The following is a 20,604-nucleotide window of genomic DNA, read 5'->3' as shown; positions in this document are numbered from 1 at the left end:
TGTCTAGACTGTCAGATCCTCTCTGTTCTTACTTCCTTTGCATCTTTCAGAAAAGTGCTTTCCAGAAAGTTGGTAATACAGTTTTAGGTCTTTCCAGCTCCCTCAATCAAGTTAAGATTTTGCTGACTCTACCACAGAGCTGGAGAAAATGCTGATGCTGCCAGAAATATTTGCTTGGTCATGTCTGAGAGGAGGATGGGGCAGCACACAGACATCATCATGAAAGCAAACCATGTTCTGCAGCTCAGAAAGCTCTGAAATGACAACAGCCTGTCCCTAAGGATTATACGCTACTGGGAAGGAAGAGCAGGCAAAGGCTAGATAGTTAGATAGTTCCAAGACAAGGGATAAATTTGGTTTTGTGTGCATTTGAAGGAAGAATTACCTAATTTGCACTTTTCAAAGCAATATGCAAACCAAAACACAGCTATCCTTTGAAGTTTGCACTGAACCAAACTTTGTGATGCAGTTTTCCAGTCAAACAGAGTGTAGAAAAACAGGTATTTGGGGGTAAGCGTGCATAAAAATGAATACTTTGATGAACATACAAAAGCACTTTACATTAGGGGGAAATGGCTTGCAAAAATCTGTATAATATAAGAACTTTACGCTAAAATGCTGCTGAATCTTCCATGAGGATTTTTTAAAAAAAAGAACACACAAACATGGAGAACTGAAATTAAGATTGGGAAACTGAGAAACGGAGAGAAATAAAAAAATGAAAGATTCACATCCACACTAGCCAGAAGAGACAAGACAGAATTAAAGCTTCTCCTTTACTCAGTGTTTCAATTTTATGTCCCCCCCGCCCATCCAAACAAACACAATATTGTTCTGACTACAGAAGCCTGGTTGTTGTAATCAGAATGGTTGTATACACCTAACATTTTATTCTGGAATCACTGGAGACTGAGTACTGTACTTGTTTTTCTACTAAGTCCACATCACAGTCTAGAACTACTGCATATCTTTTTTGCTTCTGACAAGTGCTTCTTGAGAAACTGGTTTCATTCTGAAAATTAAAGCTCATTATAGATTCACAGTGTGTTCATTTGGAAATAGGTGAAAACGGATGTAGGCAGTCCTGGCGATGGGGTGTGTGTCTATCCGCACTTGCACAATGGCATGGTGGGTGGGTGCGGATACATTCACAATCACCACTTCCTCCTTCATTCACCTGGGGCATGGGCAGGGAGGAAAAGGTGCATCTAAGCTCACCAAGGGAAGGGTTTTCAAACGTGCATCCAGTAAACACACCCATCCTTGCGGACAGCAGGATCTAGAATCCATCTAGATCGAAAGCAGCATTCTGAGGACAAACAAGCACAATGATTCCACACTGAGAAAAAACTACATTTTTGTGCTACAGACTGGTTAGCATGCACATGCTACCAGCCAATGGGCATGGGGTTGTACTTTGTGCCCATGAATATTGTGCATAGCACATATTGCCCTTATTCCACAAATACATATCTGATAAAACAGCATCTATTAAAGAATTCAGTGAGATATCATAGGAGATGTTCACTTTAAGAACAGAGCCAGTTGCTTACTAGAACATCTCTCTTCAATGAAATGTGTATCTTTTAAGAGCTTTTTATAGAATCATAGAATTTAGAGTTGGAAAGGACGATGAGCGTCATCTAGTCCAACCGCCTGCAATGCAGAAGTCTTTCTGCCCAACATGGGGCTGAAACCCACGACCCTAAGATTAAGAGTCTCACGCTCTACTGAGTGAGCAGTCATTTTTTGAACTCTGATACTGGTACTGTGAGTGAACACGAAATCCACACAGTTCAGCTTCGTGCTGTGTTACAACTGCTTTCTTGTGTTCACTGTAAGCTTGCTGCACAATCCTTTTATAGCAGTCATCCTCTCATCATGCAAGAGGATAAAACATTCTCCATTCACTTTGTTTAGTTCACTGAAGAGTTTATTCAGTTCAAAACACAGTGCCTGCCCATTACATTCTGTTGGAGAATGATTCCCCCCTCATCTTCACTCATGGATTCCAGTTCCCATCTTTCCTGACCAATACCCATACTGGCTGATGAGAGTTGGAGTCTGACTATATCTGGAAAGCCATGGGTTAGCTATCCCTGGAGTAACCCATTGTTAGTCTTGACCATCTTAAATCCCATTGGTTCAAATAGATCCACTGCAAGATGACTAAGCCTAAATCCACTCCTTTATCAATAAATTTCACTGCGGGCTCATCCACACTTTTGCCTGACCTGTATTTTGATCATATTGTGCACCAATTAATTCCCTTGGCTCCAAGTTCTTCTGATTGTTCCACAGCGGTGGCTCACCTGCTGAATCAGGTCTTATCAGATGCATGGGAAATCTAAAGAGAGATTTTGCTTAACAAGCCTTTAATTCAGCAGGCAAGGTTTCACAAAGCACAGCCATGTTCCTCTCCCCATTTCAGAAGAGCAACACACACACACACACACACACACACACACTTATGTCTCCCAATATATTTATTGACTTCTGTTGACACATTATCCATCACAGACTGTGATTCCTTCCCCACCTACCCTCCAACAGTCAATAGAAGAAAAATGAATGATTAAGAGGCATGCCAATTCTTCTTCCACTCTCACGTCAACTTTAGGAGAAAAGGGCCATGTGAATATGGTGGGGACAGTGCCACAGAATGCCTGCTGATGCCCTTAAGCATTTTCTGCCAATTATTGAGCAAGGGATGTACCACAGAGAAAAAGTATACAAAGATGTGGGCCCTTCAGAGGAAGACTGGATATGAGCTGGCAAACTGCCACGCAACCAATAACTTAGAGACAGGCATGTTTCAAATGTCACTTTCCATTATTCCAAAACATGGACTGGGATCGTGTGGTGGACCCTCCTTCCACACTTGCCTGTTGATTTGCTCTTCCCTTTCCTGGTTTCCTCTGACCATTATTAAAACTATGGTTAGCACATTCCTTCCAGACCATAGGCTGAAGGCAATCCTGATTAGTACTGACCATGATTCATCCAATTTGCATAGCATGATAAACTAAAGTTAGAGAAAACAGGGAAGGGGGAGGAGAGTTGACATTTGCAGGAGAGACAGGAGGAGCCTGCACCACATTCCTAATCCCCCAAAAGAAAGTTTTAAAGGATCAGAATATGAACATCTGAACCAGGTCAGAATTTTCAAGCTCCTGGTCCCAAATGCCTGAGCAATTCCCCTTACCCAGGCACCCAAACAGCATACCTAGCCCCAAAACCAGAGTGCCTTGGCACTTCTATTTATAACATCCCTAAATAAAACAGAGCAATGCACTCATGATCTATAATAAATAGTATTTTCTAAAACTAGCAGCTTCACACTGAGCCATGGATTCATTTTGTAACCTTGGGATAAACCTTTAGGTTTTTATGAATCCTCTGAAGACTTGGATCCAGGCACCCAGGTGCCCAATCAATTGTCTGGATACATTCAGAAGGTGAAGCTTGCATATTTTTAAAACCACAGAGCCCCATCTAGAAAATGAGCCACGCTGCAATTTTTTGCCAGATGTTTGTGCTATGGCCAGACAGCTGTGAATCAGCATGGAGTGATGCAAGAGACTTGCCAACTCGTGAGAGGCCGGCATTCTTGCTGTGTCATCTTTTCACATTTCACCCTTCCCATTACCCCAGAAGAGGAAGCTGGTGATTATTGCAAGTCATGATGGCTTTTATAGCAGCATAGCCGTAGGCTGTACAGATCTTGGACTATACTGTCTACGTGGCAAGTATCTCAGGAACAATAGTATCAGAGGGAACAACCCAAGTATTCTCTCTGCAGTGTTTCACTTTCTTCACCATTATGTTCCACAGCCCCACTCTACAGGGCTAGCACAAGACATTTTGCTGCCTATGGCAAAGAATAGGATGTCACCCTAACTCCTTTCCATGTATAAAAGCCTGGAAGACTGAGTGGTCTTCCACTACATCACTACAGGCTAGTTTCCACTACAGGCTAGTTTAGGGGACATGGGATAAACAGTGTGCCATGCACACAGAGCTCTGCCCTCCACTACCTCAGCTTGATCCCAGCCCCCTAGAATCTGCCACCTGAGGCAGCCTCCATACTCTACCTAATGGTAGGGCCAGGCAGCCCTGCACTGCTAGGAGCATGGAAAGATCCTGTCTGGGCATGCTCTTAGTATCTCTTGAAGCCTCGCCCCAGTTTACTCAAAACGTCTCCTTCTACATGCAAGCTGTCTTAATTATCCATGTGAAAGCATGCTAAGAGACGATATACAGTATGAATCAAGCAACTGTGGCTGCTTAATAATAGCAGTGACTCACTCAATCAAGCAACTAGATAAAGCAATGCTGTGTTTATGGGAGTTGCTGTATCCATGGTCACTCGGTCCATAAGTTATTCTGATACCTATACCTGAAGACACTTCTGTATAGAGCAAGACTGGTGCTTATTTGTAGTAGCATTACCATTAGGAAGCTCATTCAACAGATGTTGCTTATGCTATTGAAATAGCACTAGTCTGATGGCCTTGGGTGCCAGTCTTTAAAGGGATACTTCCCATGGGCCTAGTGTGCTGTCTTTAATTATGGAATTATGGAATAAACTTTGGTTCTATTTTTGAAAGAAACTGTATGCTTGCAGCGATCCTATGACACTGTTCTTATCTCTCTGAACACACCAAAGGTGTAAACTCCTGATATATATACTACTTGTCTATGCAAAGGGCATCACACTGAATTATAACATGCATACGAGAGAGAGAGAGAGAGAGAGAGAGAGAGAGAGAGAGAGAGAGAGAGAGAAAGGAAAACATTATGTGAAAAACTCCTTCAGACCCTTGCTACTTTATAATTCTGAACTGTTTTCTTTCCATCTTTTCTACATATTCCCTATCTGTAACACGGAAGCAATCTTATAAGGATGTTCATTTGTACAAAACACCCCTAAGCAAGATTGGTGCTAAAAAAAATTCCCACACTGGAAGTGAAGGACTTTGATCATTCACAAAGTGCTTTGGCATGGATCTTGAGTAAACTCTGTTTACTGTATATCTTACTGATCTTCTGCTTATCGGTGTGAAAGGTACTGGGAATCATAAGCTGAGAGTCAAAATGCCTTCTTCCCCCGGCGCACCTGCACAGCCCTAGCCTCACCGCAATGCTGCCCTGCCCAGCCCACCCAGGTAAGCTGCAGCAATGACACGGTGGGAAGGGCAGTGCCATCTTCCAACTCACCACTGGCTATGCACTAATGTGCAGAGTGGCATTAACTTCCTAGTTTTCTAGAGACCATTTCCTGCTCAAAATACCTGGAGTGCAATAAGCACACATGCACAGCTTCCCTTTAGCTCACGTGAGCCAGCACATGTAGCTTAGTAGAAATGCAAGCACTGTTGTGCACCACAATACACAAACTGCAAAGCAGTTCCCCACATGCCTTACAAGCAGATAATATTTGGGTCCCAAATTCTAGTTTTACAGCTTATTGGGGCTGTTGCAGTTGATGAAAGGCCTAATGCCCTAATCAGTGAAACAGGGATTTTTGGACATAGTCCAACGGACATGACATTGGACTTCAACCAAAGTACTCCTATCTAACCAGTTTCTACACTGTAGTTTGCCTGATGATCACAGAGGAAAAGTCTAATGTCCGCTTGTGTTCTGGACCCTTGCCCCTCTTGGCTGATAAAAACTAGCAAGGAAGAGATGGCTGGCTAGGCTAGGGAGGTGACTGATGCCTCTTTACGAGAAGGGGTGGTCCCTGCCTGCTTGAAGGAGGGAGTGATAAGACCACTCCTTTAGAAGCACGTCCTGGATTCAGAAAATCTAATTACTGGCCAGCTGCCCTTCTTGGGCAAGGTTCTTTAACAGGTGGTTGTAGACCAGATCATAGAATCATAGAGTTGGAAGAGACCCCAGGGGCCATACAGTCCAACCCCTTGCAATGCAGGAATCTCAACTAGATCATCCATGCCAGATGGCCATTCAACCTCTGCTAAAAAAACCTTCAAGGAAGGAGAGAGTCACCACCTCTCATGGGAATCTGCTCTACTGTCAAACAGATGTTACTGTCAGAAAGTTCTTCCCAATGATTAGTCGAAATCTCCTTTCTTGTAATTTGAAGCCATTGGTTCAGATCCTAACCTCCAGAGAAGGAGAAAACAAACTTGCTCCATCCTTCATGTGACAACCCTTTAGATATTTGAAGGTGGCTATTATATCCCCTCTCAGTCTCCCAACTCCTTCAACTGTTCCTCATGTCTGTTTTGCCAGGCAAAACTGTTCCTCATCTCCCAGGCCTTTGGCTAATTAAACAATCTATGGCCTTTTAAACTGTTGGGGGAGTATTGTTTTTGTTTGTTTTTCTATGTTATGCATTTTTGTGTTTTCATATTGTGAACCACCCTGTGTTCCTCGGAAGAAGGATGACATAAAAATTCAATAAATAATAATAATCAAGCTGGCATAATACCTACAGTACTCTTTTACAGCTGCTAGATGCTGTGCTGGTTAACATACAGTCAAATTTAAGAACTGGAAAACTTGCTCGCTACTTTGTGACATTTTAGTTGGTCCTAATTAAGGTATCACCCTCTGATGACTTGGGGTTTTTTGTTTGTTTTTTAACCTAAGGGACCAGCTAAACCTGGTCCACATTTGAATGAAAGCATCAAGTTCTGGGGGACATTGCTAAATAAATTGGGAGGGGTTCATCAGGAAGACAACAAAGAGAAAAATACCGTATTTTTTGCTCTATAAGACTCACTTTTTCCCTCCTAAAAAGTAAGGGGAAATGTGTGTGCGTCTTATGGAGCGAATGCAGGCTGCGCAGCTATCCCAAAGGCAGAACAGCAAGAGGGACTGCTGCTTTCACTGCGCAGCGATCCCTCTTGTTGTTCTGGCTTCTGAGATTCAGATTTTTTTTTCTTGTTTTCCTCCTCCAAAAAACTAGGTGCGTCTTATGGTCTGGTGCGTCTTATAGAGCAAAAAATACGGTATTTGAAATTCAGTAAAAGGAGATGCTTACCAGTGGCAATATTTGGCTGTAACTGGGAGGAGGGCTTTTAAAGAAGTGAACACTTGACTTTTAGCTTCAGGAATCAGTTTTACACAACACATACCCCAGCACAAGGCCAAGTGGGTGCTGACAGTGCCTCTTCAGAGGCAGTAATGTTAGCCTTTTTATTTTATTTTTAATCACTGCAACCAAGCATAAATTAATAACTGGCACATCTCACTGAATCTTAAATTAGCAGTTCAAAGATATACGAAGTAAGCCAAAGCCATATTGGATATAGCTCTGAAAGAAGAGAATATAGAATTAAAGTGTAAACAAACATGTGTCTTTGCAAGCTACCCAGTTTGAATTAAAATGCATTTGGCACAATCATGTTGGCTTACAAGTGGCACAACTCATAAAACCAAGCCGATAAGCCAAGACATACGTACTTTAAGGCTTGCAGGAAATAACCATGACCTGTTTGTCACCCATTCTACCTTTGGCCAGGTCTAGGAATAAACTAGAAGTGACCTGTGAGGACACCATGAAGAGTTCCGGTGGCTTTGGCCCCATGCAAATTTCTTTGAATGATGGCACTGCATTCTGTCAAGCTACTATAGGCTGGCTGCCATGGCTGCCACACATCTACAAGTATCCAAATCTGTGTTCTCGTGCTAAATAACCTCACACCATCTGATCTACGATGAACAGAAACGGTATGCGTTGACCTGTTCTTTGTGCTCTGAGGTTAGGGTGGCCTGCCTTCCCCTGTCGCCACTGCCCAGCTTGCCAGTAACACCAACTTCTATAGAACTGCCTGATTTCCTTTCATCTTTTGTTCTTCACTTCGAAGCAATTTTAAGAACATCTTGGAAGATTAGAGAGCTGGGCCCAGGGCCAGGAAGACACATGATGGAACACTTCTGTTCCAAAGTTTTCACAAGAAGGTTGGTAGAGCTTTTCAATAAGGGTGGGGGTGGATGCAGTAATAATGAAGGGTGCGAGAAGGTAAGATGCAATGTGTCTGCACTTTTCAGGAGCTATGTTCTGTAAGGACTCTCAGGGACCAGGAGTCAGATGCCTCTTCGTTGGGTGATGATGCAAGTGAAGAATCTGACCAGGAAGCAGGAAGGGGACCCAGGGCCACCCTGCTATCGGATGAACCTGCAGGGCTGGTCTCAACCCCCACCCCAAAAAGGAAGTGGCACTGCCATCCTCTGACTCAGAGAACTCCACTGCAACAGACCCAGGGCAACCTGGATAAAACAGCATCTTGTAGCAACATCAGATCTCTCTGTCCCCCAGAGCGCTGCCTGAGCCTTGCCTTGTATCCTGCCTAAACCATGCCTACCCCAGCTGGACTTTGCCTTGCTTGGCTACACCACAGAGCAGGACATACAGTCAGTGCATTTAGATAACGACAAGCTGTCAGGCATAGAAAGTTTACACAGTCCATCTGCATTCGCCACTGAATCGGCTCTGATCACACTTTCTTGTACATGTTCCAGGGTCTGGTCTGAGGGCACATGAGGCCACCACCATCCTGAGGACTAATAGATCTGGGAACAATGTGCATCCTGCCCTAGGTGCTATGACAGGAAAGTTGAGATATAAATGTAGGATAAATAAATAAATACGTTGTTTTACTTTTTTAAAAAAATTATATACCGCTGGCCTACAATAGTCTCTAAGCAATTTAAGACCAAAAAAAAAAAAAATCAGTTGAAACTAATAAAAGGAAACATCAATTAAAATGTTGCTGGAATTAAAATAAGTGCCTTGAGTAGGTGCTGAAAGTTCAGTAGCGAAAGGCATGTCTGACCTCAGTTGGGAGTTCTGTAAAATACCTAGAGCAAAGTATGCCAATGGATGTTGGAGAAGTAAAACCAGACACTTGTTCAGCCATCACCTTTGTTGACATGGGTGTGACCACCATGCTAAATGGTACCAGTGGCTGTTTTATTGAAGTGCACTCTGTGATCCCATCCCAAGAGCAAGAGATGGTGTAGCAAATTACAAAACACAGGGACGCTCTTCATGTTTTGTGCCTGACCTACAGATTTCAGAGAGAGTGGAAGGCTTCAAATGAAGGTCATTTTGTTCTGCATAGGGCTAGAGAGTTCTAGGATGTCCATCGATCTTTTAAAAATCCTGGCTATGTCTAAAGTAGGGAGTGGGGACACTCTGCCTGCTCCTAGATGACTCTCTCCACACCAATTCCATTTACACAAATGCAAACCTATGGGGACTGTTGGCCTGGTTAATTCTGGCACAGCCACTCGCCTGTTTTTGAGAAGCACCCAGAAGGGTTTCAGACTAAAACACAGAGAAGTTGGGACAGAGGAGAAAGTGCAAATCACTTTTGGAGGAGCAGGTGGGGCAGGGGAGAACATATGCTCCTACCGATAAGATTAAATCTGCCTGGGACAGGAAGGTTTCTGGAGGCCTTAGATAGACAAGCTGCTAAACAGCGGGGGGTTGGGGCGGAAGCTCCTTATAGGCCAAGTCTCCATTTCTCTCTAGGCAAAATGACCAAACCAAGAAGAAGCGTCTTCTGGCTATCTCTCCCCGCCACTTCTCCTCATCTGTCAGTTCACGAACTGGATTACAAAGCAACATTCTGGCCACAGAGTCAGCTGCCATCACTCCCCGTGTCACTCTCTCTTAGCATCCCCCACCAGGAGATCTCTCACAGAGAGAGGAGCTGTGTGGTATAATTGCTCTACTTTCCCTCCTGCCTAGGACGCAGAGGGAGAACAGAAATTGTATAGGAGGAATCCTTTTCACTCTCCAAGGCCAACTGTGATGCTGCTCCCACCGCCTGTGCATTTAGCACTAATGATGGGGTGGGGAGGGGGTGCTGAGTCACCACACGGAAGACCCAGCCAGACGTGCTGCTCAAAGCGGTCACGTGGTTTCCAAATTCCTCCGGCCCAGCTCTGCAGCATGCACTGATGTCACATGGGAGATCCATGGATGACTAGCTGTGCTGATAAATAGGAGCTCTGGCTAACATTTATCTCTGACTAACATTTTCAACACAGGATTTAACTAGAGTGAAAGACTCGATCCTGAGAATTCAAAAGGCACTGAATTAATTTGGCTTCAAGAGAGGGGACAGTCAACATTTCCTACAATTAGACCTTTAAAAAAAGTATGTATGGCTTTATGTGCACACATACACACAGGGTAGTATATTGGGCTTGCAGTGCGGGGGTCTGGTCTCCACTAGATCCGCAATGTGTTAGTCAATCAGGATTAAAACCTTTCAATTTACTAAAGTAGTGCTCCCTTACTGATTGTGAAACAGGTGTTTTCTTAAATAAGCCGTGTAACTTTTCCCACCTTTGCAAGTGCATGCCTAAGAAAAAGACTGAGCTGGTCCACACAATCACGTGAATTTTTTCAGAACGGTGTGTGATCAGAAGATTATATGTTCCTGCTTGTGAGTCACATTACACAGAATGATTATCTTATCACAGCACCCTCCTGCTCCCAGACAAAGAGTCCATTTATATTCTTCTGAAACAGCCAACAAGGGGCCTGCTAAATGTTACCCTAGCCAAATGGCAGCTGCTTTTTACAGGAGCAGATTCCATGCAGCTAGGAAGATGGTCAAACGACCCAACCTCATAGGCGTGGACCCAACCTCTGATCATGTGGGTTCTGGCTATGAGATTATCATTATTATTACTATTGAAGAAGAAGAAGAGTTTGGATTTGATATCCCGCTTTATCACTACCTGAAGGAGTCTCAAAGTGGCTAACATTCTCCTTTCCCTTCCTCCCCCACAACAAACACTCTGTGAGGTGAGTGGGGCTGAGAGACTTCAAAGAAGTGTGACTGGCCCAAGGTCACCCAGCAGCTGCATGTGGAGGAGCGGGGAATCGAACCCGGTTCACCAGATTACAAGTCCACTGCTCTTAACCACTACACCACACTGGCTCTTTGAGGTTAATATTTTCATTTGTGAATTGCTTCCCATGAGGTATGCAGAAGCAACTTAGAATGTAACATACAAAAATAGTGGTGTATGTTAAAATAGTTAAAAGAACTGCATATACAAAATCTCTCTCTCTCTCTCTCTCTCTGTGTGTGTGTGTGTGTGTGTGTGAGAGAGAGAGAGAGAGAGAGAGAGAGAGAGATTAAAAGCAGTTTAAAACAACATCAGGTACAGAAAACCAACTCAAATCTAAGACAGAGATAATCTAACTGAGATAAAGATTTTAGAAGGCACCACACTGGAAGGGATCATTTGAGAACTAACGTGGCTTAGAGTGGTTAGGGTATTGGACAAGGACTGGTGAGACCTTGGTTCAAAACCTCACTCAGCATGGAAGTTCACTAAGAAACTGTCAGAAACGCCAACAGAACCAGCATTCCGAGATACACCCATCTTCCATCCTGACTGCTGCCACACATAGCCCCTAAACGATCAAGTGTTGTATACAGCCTGCTAGATAAACTCAAGCCTGTTTTACTTTGGTATCAGGTCTCAAGCCTGGCTCATGGGGCGGGGGCTATAGATAGAGCAGGGGGTTGGGGGCTTGTATGGGGGCATCAGAGCATAGTTTTACATGGGCCTAGCCCACACCTCGCCAGAACTGACTAAGCCTGTTCACTTTATTGGGGGAAGAGGCAGGGAAGGCACAGGCTGCCCTCCACCCCAAAAATACTGGTTTTAGACAGCTACTGGGAAGCATGACTGGGAAGGGGTTCTGGGACTGGTCTTGTGGATTTCCCCAAGAATGCTTCTCTCTTTCCTGCCCCACACCATCATTCAAGTACCGACACATGGTGAGGTCTGGTCAAGCTGTGGAGAAGTTGGCAATCCCTGGAATAGTCTCGTAACTGAGTAGCAGCAATGACATGTTTATGGAGTTGTTGTAGTCAGGGAAATAGCCCAGGGTAGCTCTGTGCTTTTAACTGCCTCCTGGCTAACTTTGGCCAACTTTGTGATGTGTAGCATTCCAGTTCTTTTTTCTAAGCCAGAGTTTTCAAAGGGGGAAATAAAGGAGCTAGCATTAGACTGAATACGAGCTCCTTTATTGTACTGAATGTACTGCGAGATGTAATGAATATACTACAAGAAATGGATTTGCCAAGACAGCTGACAACAAAAAATAGCCATTGTTACAACCTTAAGAGCAATAATGGTCTTGGGAAATAAATTCAACTGATTTCTGGGAAAGTATGTTTCAACCGGCTTCTGAGATGACTCAGATCACCAAACAAGTTCCACTTTTATTATTCAACAGGCTGGACAACGATGCAGAAAAATAGCAAAGAGCAAATCAGTGTGAGTAACCTAAGGATGAAACGATAACAATAGTTCTCAAGAGAGCCTGGCTTCCCATGGGGCACCATAGTCTTATCCCACTGTTGCCCCTGGTCAAGGAGGTTTCCAAAACAATATAAAAACCTGCAAAACCTCTGACCCTTGCAGAGACCCAGTACGAAGCTCTTAAATAAACCAATATGAAGTTGTTTTGCACACAACTGAACATTCCTGTATCTAGCCACAACCAGCTCTTGGTGTTCACGTGGATTTTAAAAAATAATCACTTAGGGTGTGCGTGGAAATGAATTGTCACTTGAGAGCGTGGCACAACAACTTTGGGAGAGGCACCCATCACCTTGTTAACATGCACACGGGATACTCAGGCTTGCCTTGTCAAACTGGTTTGCAGCCGGGAGTCAGCACAACCTATTGCACAGGCAGAAACTAAGAGGATTTGGGAGTTTAGTGTTGACTGTTGAGAAACACGCCTCTCTGAAACATTGATTGCAGCACACAGTCCTGTGCTGCAGACCATCTAGCTATTTGCTCAGTGGTACCAGGGACACTTCTGCTAAGATGCATAGCACATATGTCCCTTTCCTCTCTCTGATAAAGACTTAGTCCTCCAGCTTTCATCCACAGTTCATTCATTTTCACAGAGACTCAGCAGCACACTTGGCCTTGTGGTTTTCACCAAATATTTAGCAAGATGAGCTAGGAGATTTCCATCTCCTTTCCCACGCTGTGAAGTGTTTGACACAAGGTCTTTCAACATGTTTCTATAAGGTTCTGTATCTTCTAGCAGGAAGGTAAACATCCCTATGTGACTTTGCTTTTAAAATACGGGGCTTTAATTTGGGTTCTACATGCAACTGCCTTTCCCTCATGAGGCCTAGAAACAAAGCTGAACATCTTTTATCACAATTTTTGCTATATGGAGAATTTAAGTTGACAACTTTGCTGATAAACTTTGCTGAGGTGACAACTTTGCTGATAAAAAATATCAGGGTGACATAACCAGATGGTTTTCCATAATGATCTGTGCAACTAGATTTGGAACACAGGTGCAAATATTGTGCAAGAAGAAATAGGAAATGCCATGGAAGATGCTGAAACTTCAAAAATGTACCTGGCTGCTCTTGGGAACCAGAGACCAGACAGATAGGCTTAAGGCCGATCCAGCAATTCACTTATGTTCTTTAAAAAGCACAAGAAAATTTCCTTTTTGTTATCACCTTCTGCAACTGCAGTCCATACACAATTTGTTTCAGAGCAATACTAGACTACTTCCACAGTGGCTGTATAAGAAAAACTCTTGTGGGGAAGGCTGGAGGAACTGAGCTTTGCTCCACAAGTTTGTTTTCTGAAAGAGCAATAATAGTGTATAGACAACTTTCCACTTATGTGGGAGTTACGTTCTGCAGATCGCGCATAAAGCCAAAATCGCATATAGTCAAAACCCACCCCCTTTTATTTATTTATACTTTTTGCCAAGTGCATAAAGCTGAATGAGCACAAGTTAAATTGGTGTAAGTTGTCAGTTACCTGAACTTGTTTTTAATGGAATGAACTTTCAGATAATTGTAATTTTAATCAGTGCTATTTCAATTTGAGGTTGATGATTAAATTATAATCAAGTAGCCTCAAGGACCCAGCAATGGTGAAGGGGGCAAGCTACTGGTCAGAGAGTGCTCCTCACTCCCAACCCTTTTGTGCTACCTCTGGAGGTCAGGTCAGTTCAGCAGGACTATGGCAGAGGTAAAGCCTCTGTGGTTTGCAGGTTTGAGAGTTAAGCTTCTAAAGCAGGGGTGACTAACCCCCGTTTCAGGGGTTTGATCACACAGACCCAACAAGCAAATATTTCTGGCCCACAAGATCCTACTAATTTTGGTGGCGGCCGCCAATTTTTTACTTTAAAAATTATTATTTAGTAGACACACCCCTGGAAGGTAATCCCCTCTGCTCAACTGAGCTCAGCCTGCTAATGGGGATGCAAATCACCCTCTTATACCCATCCAATTGACTGATTGATTGATTGATTGATTGATCAATCAGTGAGTGAGGAGCCACAATAACTCCCTCTTCAGCTGATCTGCTCAGACAAGCTGGAGGAGGAAGCTGTGTATGTCCTCTGAGCATTTGTGTGTGAGAGAATTTTAAAGAGCCTTACAATGAGACCAACATTCATTTGCATTTATTTCTAACCCATCTAACTCTAACATAGGAATGGCTAACCTGTTGCCCTCCAGACACTGCCGGACTCCAACCCCCATCAGCCAGCATGGTCAATGGTCAGGATGATGGGAGTTGTAGTTCAGCAACATAAGGAGGACCACAGGTGGTTCTTCCCTGGTGTAACCCTACTCTAAGTTCAACTGCGAAGTGCAGTGCTGGTGAGAACTAGTCAAGCACCACTGTCATTATATCTCAGAGGCATCTATACACATAAATTAACATATGCAAACTTAATATAGATTTGAGTGATAGGCCGGCACCCATGCACCTAGCAATGTACCCGAGTAGACATGCAATCCTAGGCAGGTTTACAGAAATAAGCCCCACTGAATTCAATGGTTTACTCCCCAGTAATTGTGTTAAGGTTTGCAGCTCGAGTCCCATTTAATTCCATGAGCTTTTTGCTTCTGAGTGAGCAAGTAAAAAGCCATGCTACACAGCCCACACTTCACATGTTACAAATTTCCTGTATGAAAGGCATTTAAGTTATGCACAGGAATGAATCTACAATGTGTAAGTCTACTCTCGCAAACTGACTTGCAGACCAGTGTTCATTTTGATGCATGTACAATATGCTGGCATAAATTGGCGACTGTTTCCCAAAGTGCATGTGCACCCACCCACCACTAAATGCACATTGGAGCGATTGTTACACAAGACAACTGGAATAGCAACTGCACTGGTTAATTTCTACAAATAAACACTTTCCCGCAAGTAATTACTTTCTGAGTAGGAGCTTCACAAAAATGAAATGCCCCTCTCAGGGGGAACTATGCCTGTTTCAGGCATTTGTGGCTCACATGGTAAAGGTAAAGGAGAGTTTGGGGTTTTTATTTTTAACCATTTTATAGTCAACTGATAAATCTGGAAAGCGATTTACAACATAGGGAAAAGGCAAGCCCCTGCTATGCCCATTTCACCAGACTGAAAACTGAGGACCAGGCGGGGGAGGGGTTCCTCCTCGGGGTCATAGAGCAGGAAGGAACCACAAGGGTCATCTAGTCCGATCCCCTACAATGCAGGAATCCTGCCCACTGCCTTGCCAGGGTGGGATTGAACCACCAAGGTCTAAGTGGGGCTTGCTTCCGAGTAAACATACACCTCCTGGAGCGCAGGTGAAACCGGAGCCCGCGTTTGCCAGCTCGGTCCCCCCCCCCCATCCCGCGATAGAGACGTCTCTACTTTCCGGGCGGGGCACTCGCTCACCTTGTAGGCTGAGGGTGGACGGTGTGGACAGCTCCATGATCTTCCGAGCCCAGGTCTCGGCGATGCTTCGGTTCTCTTCGGCTTCCTGGGACTCCAAGACGCGGAAAGTCTTGGCCACCCTGTGGCGGGACTCCCCGGACACCCACCAGCCCTTCTTGAAGGGGTAGCAGAAGACGGTGAAGTAGGCGGCCGCCGGCTCCGGAGCGCCTTTCCTCTGGAAAGCGTAGCAGCCGATGCAGTCCGAGAGGCTGAGCGCCGTGATGGAGCCGCTGGGCTCGGACGTGTCCAGCCGGCGGAGCAGCAGCTCGGCGCTGCTGGTGAGGCTCAGGGCGCAGCTCGACTTGGGCGCCGCCGCCGGGGCCAGCGAGAAGATCCCCGAGAGCACAACTTCGCGGGAAGGCCCGCCGCTGCTGCTGCACAAGGTCTCCCCGGAGTCCGACAAGCCGCGCTCCATAGCCGCAGCCTCATGGAGAGGGGACGACCCGGCGCGTGCGGAGGGCGCTGCTGCTGCTGCTGCTCCGGGAGCCCGGGCGTTGCAACCCTTCGCTGCCTGGCTTATCAATGAGCGGCGGAGGGCTGGCTTCCACACGGGCGCACGGGCGCGCTGCTCTCTGCTGCCACCCGGCGGCGATTCTGCGGAACGACACCAACTTCAAGTTCATTCATAAAAGCTCCAAACGCGCAATAATCAAAGAAAGTTGCTAAGCGAGGACATTTCCCCCCCCCCCCCAAGAACTTGCCCCTCCGAGCTGCGGCTCGGGAACCTCAAGGAACCGGTCTAAGCACGTGCTTGCTCAAAACTCAGCCCCGTGGGAATTAATCCGTAACAAACCCCACCCCTTCTCTTTTGTCCCGGGACACCCAAGTCCTACACCTCCTCCGAGTTAAGAGTCTAAGCAACAGCAAGCGCTATGTAGGGGCGCGGGGCGGGTCCTCCTAAGCTAATAAAATTATTTTTTTTGCCGGGAACAGGAATCCAAGGGCCAAACTTCACGGTCAAGCAATGGGAATTGCTTCCACCTGCGCTTTTCATTTCTTAAGTGTTGCCTCCATTGACAGGCACCGACTTTGCCCAATAAGAAAGGTCTGCCCACGGTAACAAGCACCAGCGTTTCTTATTTGGCCACGTGAGAACGGTAGTGATCATGTCCTACAAACACTTGGGTGGATAGGGCTGGTCTCCTTTTTTCGGGATCTTTAACTTCCAGGTGGAGTATTTCCCTGGCATGGAGATGCAGTGGTGAGAAAATAATAATAATAATTTTTATTTGTACCCCCCCCTCCCCAGCCAGAGCCAGGCTCAGGGCAGCTAGCATCATAAAACTAACACTGTCTACAAAGAACATAAGAATGTAAAAACAGGCAATCAGTTAATTAAAATACATCTTAAAATTAGTTCAGAGCAAATTAAAATTTGGACAGATGGCAGTCCACGGGTAAAACTGAGAGTGGTTAATATTCTTCAGGGCCAACTGTTACCTCTTTAATGCTTCTTTAATGCTTGTTCTTATACAGAAAGAAAAGAATCAGACTGAACCCTGACCAAAGGCCTGGCAGAACAGCTCCATCTTTCAGGCCCTGCAGAAAGATGTCAAATCCCGCAGGGCCCTGATCTCTTGTGAGAGAGCGTTCCACCAGGCTGGGGCCAGGGCCGAAAAGGCCCTGGCTCTGGTCGAGGCCAGTCTAATCTCCCCGGGGCCTGGGATCTTCAGGGTATTATTATTTGCAGACCTTAAGTTTCGGTTCTGGATTTCTGCCTGCCTGGAAGCTGTTTAAGGGCAAAAGGGGGGCTCTCCCTGCTTGATCCCTTGCACGGTTAAAATGGGAGGCAAGTCCCACTGAGCTGAATGGCCCTGAGGCCCTTTGAGCAATGTGGGGGCTCCCACAGAGACCCCACTACCTGCAAAATCTCCCACCCTCTGATGGCCTGGCCTCTGTTGGCATGGCAGCGGCACAGCCATGGAAGAGGTGAAACCTTTGCGCAGAAACAGCCATGGGACAGAAAGAGCAACCTAATGCTTCACTGGGTTTGGCTCCAGATTCCTTTCCCACTTTGTGCCAAGCACAACCTATAACATTATGTCCTTACCTATCCTTGTAGCATGGCCAGGTATGGCTGAGAGCTAAGTGTCCAAAGGACACCTGTGAAGGCAGTGATGTGGCAGTGCCAGACAGCAGGCCTCCCAACAGCGACATTACTGCAAATTACCAGGACAGGATAGAGCAGAGTAGAAGTGAGGTCAGGGCTGTGCAGGAGCACCAACAGGATTGGAACTCGCAGCTCCACTCCATCCCAGAAAGCAGCATTGACATCACTGTTGGGGGAGCACAGTGTGGTACTGCCCTAGCCAGCCCTGCAGAATAGGGCAAGTTTGTAAAAAGTGGCAGGCAATGATAACACTCAAAAAAGGAAGTTAGACCCACTGATAGTAATGGGACTCAGTCCTTAGCAAACACGCCTAGAGTTGCAACCCACCATGGAGCTTTATTAGCCACGTTTATTCAGAAACTGATGTTGTCAGGTGCCTTGGGGAGCCCCTTGAGGGCCAAAAGTTTGGGGACAACTGATTTTATAAATACCTACTTATAATATATGTTTCTGTGTTAGAATTTTGTAGTGTGACAAGCAGCTCCTATTTTTTTTTTTTTAATGGCAAGTAACTAGACTAGAGGGATAGTGTCAGGAGCCACAGGAGATGCATGCAGCTCCCCCGTGTGGTGAACCACCACACTGCAGTTTGCAGCAGGGAGTCTCCTCTACTCATGGTGCCTAATTTGGAAAAGAAAGATAAAAAGTCAACCAAATCAAATATTTTAAGTAAATTCAATTTTGGGGTGGCTGGGTGGGGGATGACAACAATTACAGCTTTTAGAAATGCATAAATCATACCAAAAATATTTTTTTCCTAAACAGGAGGCACTTGGGTGGGGAAACGAAGCTGGTAAAACGTTTGAGCATCGGTTTAAGAAAGCAAAAATAAAGATGACATGCTGGGAGGATTGGCAGTGCATTCCCACGCTTACACGACTGCTTACACACCAGTCTTGTGATCATTAGAATTGGTGTGCCCCTCTAGACCTGGTTTGTTCTCTGGTCTTGACTCGTTCTGCCCTGCTTTTCAGTTTTGTTTTTTGGGTCTGACCTGTTATTTGACTATGCATCTTGCTTTCTCCTCTAGCCCTGACTTGCTCTCCAGTTCTGGCTTTCTCTGCAATCGATTGTTCCTCCTGGTTTCTCCTTTTCTGCCTTGTGCCATGGCTTCAGTTGTCTGGCCTCTGATCAGGTAGCTATGTTAGTCTTTGCAGCAAAAAGAAGGAAAAGTCTTATGGAGTCTTAAAGATGAACATATTTTTTAATGACAAACTTTTGGGATTTTATTTTTTAAATCCCAAATGAGACCCCAATAATTGTGGAGTAGCCAAAACTTTTTGCTGCTGAAGTGGACTCTAGTGCATGAAAATTTGTATGCTACAATAAAACTGGATTCTTGGTTACTTTGATGGTAGATAGGTACTTTCCCAACTATTTAGCTGCATGCTAAGAAAAGCTTTACCTGTTGAATTTCTGCATATGAGGCTGCTGTTAGAAGGGGAAGAGCAGGATCACCCCCTAGACCACACCCACCAAATGAAACTGTAAACATGTTGTTTGCATCTCTTAGCTCTGGAAAGATAACTGAACTTTTCAAATGCCAACTGAGTTGCCTGTATTTTAGCTATCTGCTCCCGTTCACCTGCACTTACTTGGTTGTGTTTTTTTGATTGGTTATTAAAATCCATGGTAGATTAGTAAGAAGCCTTTTCATTGTCACTGGCCGTGAGATCATAAATTGTGAAACATTCAAGCAGTACTCTACTCTGCTTTTGCCGTACAACCGTTCACAGAGGCAGACCCAACGGCAGGGCAGGTGCTAGAGGTAGCAAGATCCATAAGGGGCACATTGTCCAAACAGGGCTATCCTTTTCACTTTGCACAGTATATGAAGATTCTATGGAGCCTCTGAAATATCTCAGTTCGCATATTAAGGAGGGTTCACTGAGGGTGAATGTGCTACTGATCTTGCACGTGAAATCTGCCACATTATAAATAACATGGTCCATCTGCTTCTTCTGTTAGGCAAGCTACCAGTACTTTAAATTTCCTGCACCCACACATTGAGAACATGGTCACCACACTCCTTGTACTAAGCAGCGAAGAATCTTAATAGGTCCTTTTACTGGGTGTGCTTGAGATTGCTTTCCCAATAGCTATACAGTATGATGTTGACATTATATATTTGTATGATAGCTAATCCAGCACTACATGAACTCAATGAATGTAATAAAGACAAGCAGTTTAGAGAAGATTATAGGAACAGTAAGAAGAAAATCAATGGGAATAGTTCTACCATTGCTTGTGTTTTAATAAAACAGTGGAAGGGAGGAATGAGCAATGCATAATTTCTGCTCCTCTATCTGATCAGATGTGCCACTTGGAACAGATTGTGCAACATGTTGGCTTTTTGAATAAGGGATAAGGCTGATCTCTAAGGAGTCTTAAACCAGGATTTAGAAACTCTCATAAAACCCCTTGAATGCACGTGTTTTCTTACTCAAAGGATTTACTTTACATCTTGAAATTGGATCTTGTATCAGATTTCTCTCCGGTTCTAAAGAGATTGTAGCTATTTGTTTGGCGGGGGGGGGGGGGGGAGAAGGGAAACTCTGCTCATTTTATATATTTTTTCCAGTCTGCCCTGTCTAGTCTTACTTCATACTAATATGTTAGATGGATATTATTGTTGTTGTTGGTATGGTGATGGTTGCTGCAGCTAAGGGAATTACCTCTTTTCTGTCCTATATGCCAGAAACAGTTTGAAACCAGCTTAGGTTTCAGTCCTGCATTCCAGGGATGGG

The 20,604-nt window shown here is 44.7% G+C and overlaps 1 protein-coding gene across 4 annotated transcripts in view; it reads right to left on the bottom strand.

Moving 5' to 3' along the window:
* Positions 1-20,604, bottom strand: part of SPHK1 (sphingosine kinase 1) — a 44,108-nt gene that overhangs the window by 16,252 nt on the left and 7,252 nt on the right. For 2 of the 4 annotated variants that reach the window (XM_080993806.1, XM_080993805.1), the window contains exons 2-3: positions 18,852-19,006; positions 15,709-16,341 (exon numbers count right to left, since the gene is read on the bottom strand). In XM_080993806.1, coding sequence (XP_080849932.1) covers positions 15,709-16,341; positions 18,852-18,870 — 652 coding nt within the window. In that variant the 5' untranslated portion in view covers positions 18,871-19,006. The remainder of the gene's footprint in view (positions 1-15,708; positions 16,342-18,851; positions 19,007-20,604) is intronic. The other 2 variants (XM_080993807.1, XM_080993808.1) reach the window with 1 other exon arrangement.

This window comes from Podarcis pityusensis, assembly GCF_964106645.2.
Source record: "Podarcis pityusensis genome assembly, chromosome: 2".
NCBI classification, from domain to species: domain Eukaryota; kingdom Metazoa; phylum Chordata; class Lepidosauria; order Squamata; family Lacertidae; genus Podarcis; species Podarcis pityusensis.
This window is presented reverse-complemented; position numbering and strand designations above follow the sequence as displayed.